At 36.0% G+C, this 15173-nt stretch overlaps 1 protein-coding gene across 1 annotated transcript in view; it reads left to right on the top strand.

Annotated features, from left to right (window-relative positions):
* Positions 1-15173, top strand: part of AIDA (axin interactor, dorsalization associated) — a 31528-nt gene that overhangs the window by 1916 nt on the left and 14439 nt on the right. Inside the window, exons 2-4 of the mRNA XM_066380850.1 lie at positions 4164-4233; positions 13238-13291; positions 13728-13782. Of these exons, the coding sequence (XP_066236947.1) occupies positions 4164-4233; positions 13238-13291; positions 13728-13782 (179 nt within the window). The remainder of the gene's footprint in view (positions 1-4163; positions 4234-13237; positions 13292-13727; positions 13783-15173) is intronic.

The following is a 15173-nucleotide window of genomic DNA, read 5'->3' as shown; positions in this document are numbered from 1 at the left end:
CCTATCACTTGGGACATGGTGGGACTTAGCAGCTGTTGGCATTTAATAGCCGACCTCACAATGGAAAGTGAAGAATACCATGTCCAATTGAAATTACAAAGGGAAACTGAGTATGCAAGCTGTTTAGCTAGAGCTGAGTAATCGGCACATACAAATCCATTATTGGACCTCAATACTAACTTTTAAACTTCATGATTCAGAGACATTCTCGAATTTTAAAAACCACGAGTGTCAAATCTGAATGGAAACGTGTAACAATTGGCTCAAATTGTGTAAACACTCAGGCTACGTGTAAAATGAGGTGGATTTTAAAATTCATATATTCAAAATTGAAGGCAAAGTGTCTGTTTTTATTTGAATTATCTGGGAGGAAGGCTACAGAAAAGGAGCATTTGGAGACTACTAAATGATGGGGAAATGGATTGACAGGGTCCAGTTACTGGCTGGATATTGAGAGTGAGAAGGAAGTGTCTAGGATAACTGGCATTTCTAATGGGGCAGGCAGCAATGTCTTTATGGTCATACAGCAGGAGTGAGTTTATGGGAGGGGGGCTTGGGGAAAGGAATAAATTTGTTAGTATAATCATAACACAAGATACTGTAGCTTAAACAATTTCATCCCTCAGCGAGTGAGAGCGAGGGATATAAAAGCCAGTAAGATTAGATTTCCACCATCAAAGCCCTGATTGTCTAATTGGAGGGTTTTAGAGTTAATTGGGTATTTCCATTACAGAAATATGAAAAGAATAAGGGCTACCACCTTGCTAGCTGTTTCCTGAAGATTCTGGTTTATGGCTTTTGTACTTTTTTTTTGGAACACTTTCCCCCCATTATCTCTTTGGGTCACTAAGTCACCTCTTTCAGATCTTTGTTCAAATATTATCTTCTCAATGAGACACTTTTTGGCAATGCTGTTTAAAATTACAAAGCTTGCCCTGGCCAGTTGGCTCAGTGGTAGAGCGACGGCCTGGTGTGCAGGAGTTCCGGGTTCGATTCCCGGCCAGGGCACACAGGAGAAGCGCCCATCTGCTTCTCCACTTTTTCCCCTCCCCTTTCTCTCTGTCTCTCTCTTCCCCTCCCACAGCCAAGGCTCCATTGGAGCAAAAGTTGGCCCCCACGCAGAGGATGGCTCCATGGCCTCTGCCTCAGGCGCTAGAATGGCCCTGGTTGCAACAGAGCAACGTCCCAGATGGGCAGAGCATCGCCCCCTGGTGGACATGCCAGGTGGATCCCAGTCGGGCACGTGCGGGAGTCTGTCTGCTTCCCCGTTTCCAACTTCAGGAAAATACAAAAAAAAAAAAAAAAAAAATACAAAACTTGCTGTTCATCCCCACCTTCTCTACTCAGTCTTGTACACCCTACCCCACCAATCCTGACTAAGTTTTTCTGTAGTATTTGTCAGCATCTAAAATACGATATATTTTATATATTTGTTTGGTGTATTGTCTGGTTCCCTACTTGAAGGTAAGCTTTTTGAGGGCAGGGTATCAGAGGTATACTTAATATTCACAGTAGTTCTAGGCTATCATTAAGTAATTATTTAATTAGATATTATGTAATTATTGTATTCTGTTGAATGAATGGATTCAGTAGTATGCTGTGGGAACATTAAAGAGTTGATGCCAAAATGCTTGTTGAAGATTTAAACAAATGATGGCAAAAATAAGATTCCTATCCGAATAAACATGGTCATTTAAAAACAATTCCATTTAGCAGGCTACCTCTTCAGGAACCTGGGGACACATGACCCCTAACTTATGGCAGAGTGGTATGGAGCCTGTTGCTCAGAATCAAATATTGCACAAGATCAGTCCTGATGTATTTAGCACATAGATGCTCAATAAATATTAAGTGAATGGTGAGTTTGAAGACTCAATAATACCTGCTGTTCATCATCCTTGCTATGCCTGATATAGTGTGTGGTCCATAGTTCTGGGCTGATCTGCAGACTATAACCAGTCTGCAACAAGATAACGGAATTGAGAATTACAATTTAGAAACCATATAGCAATTTGACATCTGCACAATAGCCTTTTTTTAAATTATTGAATGTATTAGGTTGACATTGGTTAACATAATTATACAGGTTTCAGGTGCCCAATTCTACAACACATCTCTGTAAACATATTGTGTATTCACCACCCCCCCCAAGCCAAGTCTTCGTCCATCACCACTATACAATACTCATTGTATTTATAAAAGTATATGTCTAGAACAGGTTGGGGGAAAATAATCAGTCCTTCATTACAGATAGTTTGAGAAGGACTGATTTCTGTGAAGGATTGCTATAAGTCAACTACTTGTTTATGTGCTTAAAGTATATTTAAAACTCCCCCTTGCAAATAATCTTGCTTTATCTGTAGCGTTGTAGGGTGAGTTTATTCTCTAGAGAAGAACATGTGATAGGTTTCTCACCTCTACTAATCGAATGGCTACTCTTTCCCCTGCTCGTTTGATAGCCACAGTATGAGGATTTTCCCTCAGTGGACACAATCATGTCTTATAATTTTTTTACTAGGTTTAAAAAAATTTTAATAACCTTATTGAAGTATAATTTATATACAAATTCATCCACTTACATATGCAATTGAATGAAGTTTCAGTAAATTTACTAAGTTGCGTAGCCATCACTGCAATAAAGTTTTAGGTCATTTCCATCACCCAGAAAAAATCCCTTGTGCCCATTTGTAGTCACTTCATATTCCCACTCAAGCCCTCGGCAACTGCTAGTCTCTATTGTATCTCTAATGATTTGTCTTTTCTGGACATTTCAGTTGAATCATATGATGATATTTGTTTGTGGCTTTTACTTAACATCATGTTTTTGAGGTTCATCCATGTTGTAGCATGTATCACTACTTCATTCTTCTTTATGTTCCAATAATAGTCCATTGAATGGATATACTCCTTTTTGTTTACCTGTTCATCAGTGGATGGGCATTTTGAGTGTTTCCACTTAGGGGCTGTTATGCATAATGCTGATGCTATAAATATTCACGTACAGGTGTTTGTGTGAACATGTTTTTGGTTTCTTTGGGAATATATCTAGGTTATTGAAATTGCCGGTAGCTCTTTTTAACTTTTTGAGGAATTGCCAAACTGATTTCCACAGTGACCCTACCATTTTACATTCCTACCGGCAGCATATGAAGGCTACAATTTTTCTACATCCTTGCCTACATCTGTTATATATTTTTTTCTTTTTAAAAAGTATACCCATCCTAGTAGGTGTGACATCATATATCATTATTTCCCTAATGACTAATGATAAGATATTCATGTGCTATTGGCCACTTTTATATCTTTGGAGAAATGTCTGTTCAAGCCCTTTGTCCATTTTTAAATTAGCTATTAAGAGTCAATAGCTAATTGGTTTTTATTGTGTCAGAAATCACTATGGATCCTTACTGTTGAGTTGTACTAGTACATAACACAGTTCCAATCCTTGAAAATTCACTCGAGGCCTAGCTGTATTTTTAATTTTGATGGTAATTGGGCAAACAATAATTTTCATGTCTGATTGGTGGAGTTTTCTTTATTTTCCATGAAAAATGTTTCCAAAGGTATAATTTGATTGATTTGAGTATTCACTTTGGCATGGCTGTAATTTGGACTAATCTTATCAACACATTAATTATAGACTGATAAAATGTCACTGATTGGTACTGTTATTGGTGCTCACTAGAAATGTTTAGGCCGAACCTGGACAACTGCTTATTGGCTTGTTACAGAAGAAATTAATACCTCCTAAAGAAAGCTGGGTTAGTCTGAGATTCTTTCCAGTTCTAAGATTCTGTTTTTTACTGCCTAGAGCTGAAATTTGTTCCAGCGAAATAGTTTGAAAATATATCTTATTTTTATTGTCATTGTATAAAGAGTTTGATTCTAAAGGTAATGTAGATTTATACTTTGAACATAGTATTGTACTTCACTGTCTGTTTCTATTAGTTGAATTTATTGGGGTGACGTTGGTTAATAAAATTATATAGGTTTCAGGTGTACCATTCTGCAATACATCATCTGTACATTGCACTGTGTGTTCACCATCCCAAGTCTCCTTCCTACTGCCTGTACTTTAAAACATTGAAATGGTTTCACCTTCTTGCACTGGAGATAGTTTGCTTTCCTTCAATTCTAAAGAATATATATTTCTCTTGTTACAGATTAGCAAGACATCTACAAAAAGAGGCCCAAGCTCAACACAACAATTCTGAATTCACAGAAGAACAAAAGGTACCATAAAATTATTGCCAGATATGTCAAATTCCAAATGAAAAGGGTTCTGTCTCTTGATTTGTTAAGCAGAAACAAACAACAAAAACTGTTATGCTTAAGTCTGAACAATGATCCTGATTATGTTTTGCTAAACATTAAATGATCACGTAGAGTAGAGATACCACATGATTTACCAGGGACTGAATTTCGCACTTCATGAATTTCTTTACTTGGCTGTTTAGACTTCAACTTCAGTGGTGATCATCCACAATTTGGTTGGGGGGAGGAGGCGGTGTCCAGAGATTTATAAGTAATTATAGCCCACTTCAATTCTTATTTTTAACTCTGAACTTTAACTTCTTCTCTATCTCCTCTTAAAACAAAACAACTCCCCCCTCCAAAAAAACCCCAAAACATTGAAAAAAATTAGATCAAGAATTTGGCATAAGACTCTGTCAGCAAAATAAATGCATAAAATTGCAAAATGTTTCAATGGTGCTCTTTCTCCTTAAATGAAATTTTAATGTGTCAAGTTGATTCCTTGAACCTTTAGAGATAACAAGAAATGAAAATTACTTTAAAGAGGGAAAAGTGGGAAGAAACAATTCCCATTTTTTTCCTGGCTCAAAGTATCTAATGTAAAATCAAATTTTAATCTCATAAATAATGGGGGGAAAAAATGTATAATTCCCCCCCCCCCCATCTCTTAAGAAAACACACTGTGAAAACTGTGGAAACTTAATTTGCTTTAATTTTTTTTTTTTTTTTGCAAGGGGTGGGAGTGATTTTTTTTTTTTGCAGACTTTTTAAATAAGTAAGCCGAAACAAATTTATTTTGGTCTGTAGGCTTGCATTCATTTAACTGTTATTCATAGGAGTTTGGAAGGAAATTTAATAAAACCCCAAAAACCCAAAGATTTGAGTTAGCTGCATTTCTTATACAACTGAATACATTTGCATTTTTAAAATATTTAGTACCTACATTGTCTAATGTACTTTCTTGTGTTGTAAAAGGAAACAGCACATTGCTACAATTTAAAAGTGTATTTTTTTTCCTTAATAATTACTAAGACCCATGATAGATTTAGGGTATGTAGGAGTTAAGCCCCGGAAGATACTTACCATATAGGAAATGATTTGTTTACTTAAGGAAAAGAACAAAGACTAGATGCTCTACTGCCTCTATGATGGTTTGTTCAATCTAAGAATTGATTAGGAAATGATCAGCTGGTATCACGGTATTAGGACTTAAAACACCTAAATTTTGAAAGAGAATCTCAAATATAGAGAAAAAAAAATGAAAAGTTTAGGGAATTTTTGAAAAGTTGAATGACCCTGCCCTGCATATTTTAATCACTTATTTGCCTTAAGTTACTTACATGTTTTGTCTCCAACATCTGTTGCTTAGGTATGAACCTATGAGCAGCATGACCTCAAAATATAAAGTGATTGGACCTAAAACTTTGAATTTTTTTTTTTTTTACAGAGACAGAGAGAGAGTCAGAGAGAGGGATAGATAGGGACAGACAGGAATGGAGAAAGATGAGAAGCATCAATCATTAGTTTTTCGTTGAGACACCTTAGTTGTACATTGATTGCTTTCTCATATGTGCCTTCACCATGGGCCTTCAGCAGACCGAGTAACCCCTTGCTCTAGCCAGAGACCTTGGGTCCAAGCTGGTGAGCTTTGCTCAAGCCAGATGAGCCCGCGCTCAAGCTGGTGACCTTGGGGTCTCGAACCTGGGTCCTCAGCATCCCAGTCTGACGCTCTATCCACTGCGCCACCGCCTGGTCAGGCAAACTGCGAATTTTTTTAAAATGCCATCAAGAAATGATCCTTAGTGTGTGATGAGGGGTAGTCAACCTTTTTATACCTACTGCCCACTTTGGTATTTCTGTTAGTAGTAAAATTTTCTAACCGCCCACCGGTTCCACGTAATGGTAATTTATAAAGCAGGGAAGTAACTTTACTTTATAAAATTTATAAAGCAGAGTTACAGCAAGTTAAAGCATATAGTAATAATAATTACTTACCAAATACTTTATGTCAGATTTTCGCTAAGTTTGTCAGAATAAATCTTTATAAAACAACTTACTATAGTTAAATCTATCTTTTTATTTATACTTTGGTTGCTCTGCTACCACCCACCATGAAAGCTGGAACGCCCACTAGTGGGCGGTAGGGACCAGGTTGACTACCACTGGCGTGTGATAATGATTGCTAGACTAATGAGAAAAAAAATTAACTTTTTCTTAATTTTTTTAAACTTTCAAAAAAGTTTAAGAAGTTGGTGTCTGATAGTCCTGTTTATTTATTCCTTAACAATGGTTGTTCCTTAGTGGCCCCCTGTTCTCTTCTGGTAGTAACACAGACCTACAGGTCTTATACGTACTTTGCAAGGCCCAGGAGGCAGCACAGCCTAGAGCAGTGGTTCTCAAAGTGTGCGCCAGGGCGCCCTGGTGCGCTCTAGATTTCCAGGTGCTCCCTATGGTATTCCAGAAAATATGTGCCTGTTGGGGACCAAAAACCCAACAGGGTTTTGGGAGTTTAGATTTTGGGGGACAGAGGTGTGGGGAATTGGCTGTAAGCTGACAGTCTGCCCAACCTTCCACCTCACTTGCCTGATTAGGTTGCAAAAGGCTGTTAAGCTGTGGTGCTGGATTGTTTACACTACCCCCCATGTTCCCCAGAAAGACTGGAGGCAAGTTCCTTCTATCCTTTGTTTGGTGTCAAGTTAAGATGATATGTATGGTGGGGGTTTTCTGCACTCAACACAGTTAAGAGTAAAAAGAGAGGAATTCTTCAATGTATTGATGAGGAAATGAGAGTTTGCCTTTCAAATATATGCCCAAACATTGAAGAAATTGCTAGGACACATCAGGCTCATGTTTCTCATAAACACAAGAATGAAAAACTTAACACATTCACGCTGGGACCTGCCGAATTTACTAAATCTTACTAAGAATTTATCTATATATATAAGAAGATAACTTTTTGTTGTTTTTTTATTTTTTAACCCCTCTTTTTTACAAATTCTAAAAAGCGTAACTCAAAAAATGTAACATAAGAATGTTTTTTAATGTCAGAATAAATATACTTTTGTAATATTTATTTCCTTTAATTACCATAAAAGCATGCTTGGACTTTATATTTTTTTCTTTACTATTTGACTTAATTATTATATTTCTCAGAAATTTGTATATAGTGTGCCTACAATTATTTGTAAGATTTTAAATGCACCCCAACTTCAAAAAGCTTGAGAACCACTGACCTAGAGGAAAAGGCATGAGATCTAGAGTTAGATGACTTTGTCTTAAATACTAGCTGTCTCTGGGCCTTAATTTCCCTGGGTATGAAATGAAGGCTTAAAAATAAGAAAAGAAAAAACCAACAGAAAGGAATAGACTGACAGCTGTCAGAGGGGAGCCAGGAGGGGGCTGGATGAAAAAGGTAAAGGGATTAAGCAAAAAATTAAATAAAAACCCTTATAGACAGACAATAGCATGCTGATTACCAGAGAGAAGGGGAGTGGGGAGACCTGAGAGAGTAAACGAGGGGGGGGGGTGTAATTGATTCTGTAAGGAGATTTGACTTAGAGTGGTGAACACACAGTACAGCATACAGAGGATGTAGTCTAGCACTGTACCCTGAAACCTATGTAAGTTTATGAACCAGTGTCACCCCAATAAATTTAAAAAAAAATTTTAATTAAAAAAAGAAAAGGAAATGAAGTTTTAGATAACCCTAAATGATTGTAAAACCCCTAAATCCTCTAGGGACCTTTATCTTTGAAAATGCGGTTCTTCCTCCTTTTCCTGGACGCGTGATTTCTAAGGTATTTATAATACAGTACCTGCCTAGGAGGCATTTGTGGCTGCCAGTTATGCCTACAGAGAGAGCTTATGTCTGCCTGCCCATTCCTTGGGCTTGGAGGGAACCCCCCAATCCACTCTGCACTGCATTATTAATATATGGCAAGTTGTATGCATTACAAATTCAAATTTCTTTGTAAATACAGCTGAAAAGTTCACAACAGGTCAAAAAACTCTTAATGGCATGTAGGCCTCATGTGAATGTCACATAAGCAAGAAGTTGCTAACTGGTTAGAAAAGAAGGATTTCCCAGATGTGATCTAGAGAACTTGGCTCTGAAAAATTAATAGATGTTACTTGAACAGAGAGTTTGTGATTTGTCAGGGCTTTTAATATGCTAATGTACGTGCTGAATTTTCTCTCTTTTTTAACATTATTATTTTATTATGTTGAATTCTTAAAGAGTTCAGGTAATGGAGTATTTCTTAAGTTTGTTTGCTTTTTTTTTTTTTTAGAACAACTCTTTTCATGTTACTGAGGTTTTTTTGTTTGTTTGTTTTATTTATTCATTTTAGAGAGGAGAGGGAGAGACAGAGAGAGAGAGAGGAGAGACAGAGAGAGAGAAGGGGGGAGGAGCTGGAAGCATCAACTCCCATATGTGCCTTGACCAGGCAAGCCCAGGGTTTCGAACCGGCGACCTCAGCATTTCCAGGTTGAAGTTTGTTTGCTTTTGAAAGTACACCTCCTCCTGTTTCTGAACACTTCATTGGATTTAGTGTTCTCTAAAGGACATGTTATGGGAAATTTTGAAACCAGCTGTTAGGTCTGCAAAATTAATTGGACACTAGACCTCGCACATAAGCCGAAGTAAGAGAAACTAGATTGTGTTTTCCTCGAAAGAGGGAAATGGAGAATGTTCCTTAAGTTATTCTAAGCAAAATTGTTCTCTGGTTTTTTTCTTTTGAATTATATATTTTCATGCTTTTACTGTTTTTGTAGTGGTGGGAAATTTGAGAATTATGGCAATTATTTAGTAATTTGTGGGGCTTTAAAAGAATGATTTTAAAAAACCAACCATATTTCTAAAATACTTTCTATATGAAGCTTTTTGCTGTTTAGCTCACAGTAAGCTTTCAAAAATATTTGATGAATAGATGCTTTGTTATTAACCTTAGGTTATTGATACTTATTGATATATGATTAGTATTGTAAGATAAGAGAAATCCTAATTTTTGAGAGAATAACATACATTTTCACAATATTTATATTAATTCTAAAGGACTCTAAAGCAGAACTAGTGATCTCTCTAAACTTTACTAATTGGTGATTTACAAATATTCATAGGGATTTTCTACTCATAATATTCTCAAAAATTTTTGGTGGGAAGTAAGAAACTATGATTCTTACTTGATCCTCCCTCATGATTAGTTGACTTAGTTTTCAATTCTCAGTAGTTTTGTCATAATAACAACTGGGTTTAGTAGCCAGAGAACAGCTGCCAAAAGCTTTCGTTCCATTAAATTCCTTCCTTTGGTGTAGACTTCCTCATGTAAGTTTCTGGGCAGAATAGAACATGATGTCTCATGATGCTCAGAAAATCTTTCCCTGTTTTGAGTCAAAATTGGTGGTAATGAGAACTCCAGCACTATATGCTTGTTTTATATAGTATTTTATAGGTCTCCCCTTTCTACTGCCCCTCCCTGTCTTCCTCTCTTCCCTGCGTCCCCCCAGCTAGAGAGTTGATGACTGACTGTTGAGTTGAGTCTAAAAAATTAAGTCTGGATTGAATCTATACTACTTCAACTGTATATATTTCTAAAACCTATTTAATTTGAATGTGTTTTAGGAAAATTAACTTAGCTCTTTAATTGTCTAATTTTTATTTTATTTTTTTCTTCAACTGCTCTTTTTGAATCAAGTGATAAAGTATTAAAATGGACAATATTTTGAAAATGGAAACCTTTTCCATTTCTATACCATATGAAGTGTGAGCAATTCATTTAAAGGAAGTGCTGATAATTTATTTCTAAATTTAAACTTCACTTACCTTCAGTGCTTGGTCCTAATGTACATTAATGAATAGGCAGTGCTTACACTTGGACACAAGTGACCTTGTGCTTCTCAATCATTTTTGTGAAGATGTTTCTAAGAGAGGGGAGACAGTTACAGGAGCAAGCACTTGATTTTGACATCAGTAAATGCTACATGTTTTAAAAGTCATTGCTACATTGGAAAATGATAGCGTTTCACTCCTTTTTTAATTCTGATGTTGGGTGTGGTCCCTTAAAATAGTTATGAATAATGCCTGCTGGTATTTTGTTCAGTAGATTGCATCTAAAAAGTTGTTGCTTCTGCTTAAGTTGAAGAAGCGTTTGATTTTAAAATGGGTTATTAGTGGACTCATGGTTATTAAACTACATTTTACCTTAAAAGTCAAAAGCATCAAATTAAATGGATTTTATAGTAAAGAAGGAAAAGGAGTTAACTAATATTTTAAAAAACTTACTCATTGGTCTATGTCACTTAATACAGACAAAATCCTTGTTAAAAGACCATTTGTAAAAGAACATGGTAATAAGATAAATGGATAGTTTTGTTAATATTGCTTTTGTATAGAAAGAATTGATGTCTAGGACAAGTTACTTAATCTCTTTCTTCAGTTTCACATCTATAAAATGATTGCATCTAACTGATAGAATTATAGTGACGATTAAGTGAATTAATGTTTGCAAATCTCTTAGGAGAGCCTGTCACTTAGTAAGTACTCTATAGTTGTTAGCCATTAGTATTATTATACTTATGTTTAAAATTATTTATTAGTTTTGTGGGAGTTGAGTGTTATATTTGAATAATGAGGATTTAGGGGGTGGTATATTTTATGTAGAAGAGACTTCCTGATTCTTATGCAACAGCTATTGGGAGTGTAAATAAATCTGAGTATCTTGAATTATTTTGCACTTACTATATTTATTTCCTTTTTTTTATTTCCTTTTTTTGTATTTTTTCGAAGCTGGAAACGGGGAGGCAGTCAGACAGATTCCTGCATGCGCCAGAACTGGGATCCACCCAGCATGCCCACCAGGGGGCGATGCTCTGCCCATCTAGGACATTGCTCTGCTGCAACCAGAGCCATTTTAGTGCCTAAGGCAGAGGCCATGGAGCCATCCTCAGCGCCCAGGCCAACTTTGCTCCAATGGAGCCTCGGCTGCGGGAGGGGAAGCCAGAGACAGAGAGGAAGGAGAGGGGGAGGGGTGGAGAAGCAGATGGGCGCTTCTCCTGTGTGCCCTGGCCGGGAATCGAACCCGGGACTCCTGCACGCCAGGCTGACGCTCTACCACTGAGCCAACCGGCCAGGGCCTGCACTTACTATATTTAAATGAAATTTTTAAATGTAAATTTTCAGAATAAAATTGGGTGTTTTATATACTCTTAATTGGGATTAAAAGGAACTTTCAGACTGTGGAGGTAAATATTGTTACTTGTGCCTGAACCAAGTCTCATGTCTTGCTCAGTATTAGTTTATGTTGTGAGCTGCTGTATCAGCTTTTTATTGTCTGTATAATTGCAGTAATGCCCACCAGCCTAAGGGCAGGGGCCAGGATTTTACTTGTTACTCCTTTTGCTCTTCATTTATCTTGCAAAGAAAATTGACAAGAGAAAACCACCTAATCCAATTTACTCGCTCGTATCTATACATTTAGAACAACACGTATTTTGTCTTCATTATATTTCATTGTAAAGGCACTGGAAATACTGTACACGGGTACTTCCTTTTATGATCTGGATTGAGTCCCAATGAAAACTTCAGAGGTGTCTTTTTTGGAAGGATTTGAAAGTCTTGATTGGCCTAATTCCGCTGCCTGTGTTTACCAACATGTCTTCTGTGGGTCTCCTCCTTTTCATATTCACCCTAGTCAATCATGTTCTTGTTCATTACCGTTTACCTGGCCAGTTGAAATAACCTGACTGATCTTACCTTTAGTCTTTTACTTTTTCTACTTCAACCTATGGATACTATTGTCACAACAATCTTCTTAAAGGGCAGATATGATAGTCATTCTGTGGTCAAAAACCTTCTGTGTAATTTATTGTTAAAGCAGGAACAGGGTCCTCAGCTAGTCATTGAACGACCCTTGTCCCCATCACACACAAACTTCATATTTCAAACCTGTTTTTAGTTTGGGACAACCGAACCATGACAAACAATTAAACATTTTTGTTTTAAAAATTTGCCCAGTCATTGGAGCTGGATTACTGAAACATGGTCTCGTCCTGTTTCTTCAACATTAAATGGCTTACTTTGCCGAATCTTAGAAAATCATATGTCTCTTTTTTGTGTTACATTGTCTCTGGACATATCTTATCTTACATGATAGAACTGAGCTTATTAATGGCAAGAACTATTCCTACTCACTTACATACATTTTATAGCTCGTATTATATAAAAAATCTGACTGTAAAATTGGCCACCATTCATCACAAACATTAATTTTTCTTAGTATTGCCTGTGTATTTAAATAAGTCAGGATTGGATTTAGTCAAAATTAAATTACACCATTCTGCTCAATTTCAAGGTATCTTTGCTTTTAAATCTTTTAGTGAATTTCAGGCTTTATGGAGAAGATGACAAGGCAGAGCTGGGGAAGGAAGATATCAGAAATTGTTCTAATTGTCCTTTAAGTCAGTGGTCCCCAACCCCCGGTACCAGTCCACAGAGAAAGAATAAATAACTTACATTATTTCCGTTATATTTATATTTAAGTCTGAACGATGTTTTATTTTTAAAAAATGACCAGATTCCCTCTGTTACATCCGTCTGAGACTCACTCTTGACGCTTGTCTCAGTCACGTGATACATTTATCAGTCCCACCCTAAAGACCGGTCTGTGAAATTATTTTCTGACATTAAACCGGTCCGTGGCCCAAAAAAGGTTGGGGACCACTGCTTTAAGTCATATCTTAATGCTGTCGTCAAAGTAAACTTGATTTAAAATCGGTTGTGGCAGGTTAAGTCGGGAGAAAATACATAGTTCCCTTCTCTCTTCTCCCAGCCTTTTGCTTCCTTTTCTTTTTAAAATCTGCAGGATACTAAAATAAAATTTAACTTATTTTTAAAAAGTATACCTTCTTTATCAATAAAAATTAACTTGATTTTGACAACTACCAGTTGGTTATGTTTGGCATTTATAGCTTTCTCTTTTCCCTGCAGAAAACCATAGGCAAAATTGCAACATGCTTGGAATTACGAAGTGCAGCTTTACAGGTAAACTGGTTTTTTCCTCTCTTTCTGATGTAAGGAAACCACCAGCTGTTAGGTGTGCAGAATTAAGGAAAAGGAATTGTTATGAACTACTCTGATAAAACATTAGTTATGCCTGCTAAAAGCAGTATTATCTCAAAGTTCTACAACAATAGGAATTCATGCATTAAGCTGATTAAAAGATTTTGTTTATATTTTATAAACTAGAAATAAAAGTTATAACTTAAAATTTTTTTTTCTGTCATTGGTAGTCTTAATGTTCCCAAAATACAACAAACAAAAATCAGTTTCGAATTTTTCATTTTCTACTTCAAAAGCAAGAAAAAAACTCATTTATTTTAGCTACTTTGTGACTACATATTTAGTTGCTACTTAAACAACATGGATTGTAGCTAAAGCTTTATAATAAAAAGATGTAATATGCATATTTTAAATTCAGTCCACACAGTCCCAAGATGAATTTAAACTGGAGGACCTTAAGAAGCTAGAACCAAGTAAGTTTTATTTTTAATTTTACTGTTACTCCTTTCAAAAAATATTTATTAACGATATTAAGGTTATTTAGCATTAATGCTTATTTGTATTATTTCTGTTAATACCTAGTCCTTTGTGATATTTTATGCTTTTATAATTCCTATAATATTTACAGTAAATTTTATTTGGTTTACCTTCATTTAGAATATGAAAAATTTGATTCTAGGTTGTACTTACCGTATCTGTACATTTTAGCCTTTATCTTGTTTTAATCATTTTAATAAGACTACAGTTACTTTGATAAGCATATTTAGTAGAGTCTACTGGAGAATTTCAAATTATAGTCATTGAGGCCCATTTATACCACGTCATCAAAAACGACAGTTCAAGCTGTTTGAGCTGCTCTACAAAATGTGTTTTTATGTTGTTGTCCTCATTTTACTTTCCCTTTTTGAATGCTCTTTTGAAGTAAACAACTTCTTCAAATATTTGGTGGTTAGGATGCTGCTAAAGAAATTTTTTTGCTGGTTCAAATTAATGGTCTGTTAGAGGAAATGTTGACCATACAGGCGAAGGCACAGTATTGAATATTACCCAGCCAATTTTAGGGCAGTTTCATCACCCCAGAAAGAAACCCTGTGCCCATTATCCTTTACCCATTTACCTCCAACTCCCCAGATCCCAGCCCCAGGTGACCACTGATTTAATTTCTGTCTCTATAGATTGGCCTCTTGTGGACATTGTATATAAATGGAACCATATGATATATGGTCTTTTGCAGCTGGTTATATACACTATTATTTTAAGATAAGCATATTGATAGGTTTAATGGTTATTTAATGGTTAGATAATGCTTCTAAAGAAATTATAATGTTCAATTTTTTTAATGATAAGCACAATCAAGATTTTGTCACCTTATTTAGTCACTATATTCCCTTAGTTTTTTTTCCCCCCAGTTTGTTTCCAAATAAAACTTTAAAGTTGAATAGATATGTAGGATAACTATACATCCTTTATATTTAGGTATTTATTATTTCTTCCTATAAACATGTCCAGTTTTTGTCCTTCTGCCTCAAAGGATCTTTCATTGATGATAATGGTTGACATTTTTTAGAGAAGCAGTTATCTACCAAGCACTCAGATAAATCCACTCACTTGCGTTTTGCTACCTGACACTTGCCTGTGACCTTACAGCCTATAAATAGCAGGACTGGGTTTTGATCAGGGTTCTAAATGACCCCAGAGCCTGTGTTTCTTCCATTGTACTCTGTATTAATGCCTGTGATGATGCAATATTGATGTCAGTCCTAAACATCATAGTTCTCCAATTCAAGCTCCTGAGAAATTATTGATGCATATATTAGTAGAAGGTTGGACTAAGTCTGTATTAGCCTTCTATTTCTTGTTTTTG

This window comes from Saccopteryx leptura, chromosome 1 (genome assembly GCF_036850995.1).
Source record: "Saccopteryx leptura isolate mSacLep1 chromosome 1, mSacLep1_pri_phased_curated, whole genome shotgun sequence".
Taxonomy (NCBI): Eukaryota; Metazoa; Chordata; class Mammalia; order Chiroptera; family Emballonuridae; genus Saccopteryx; species Saccopteryx leptura.
This window is presented reverse-complemented; position numbering and strand designations above follow the sequence as displayed.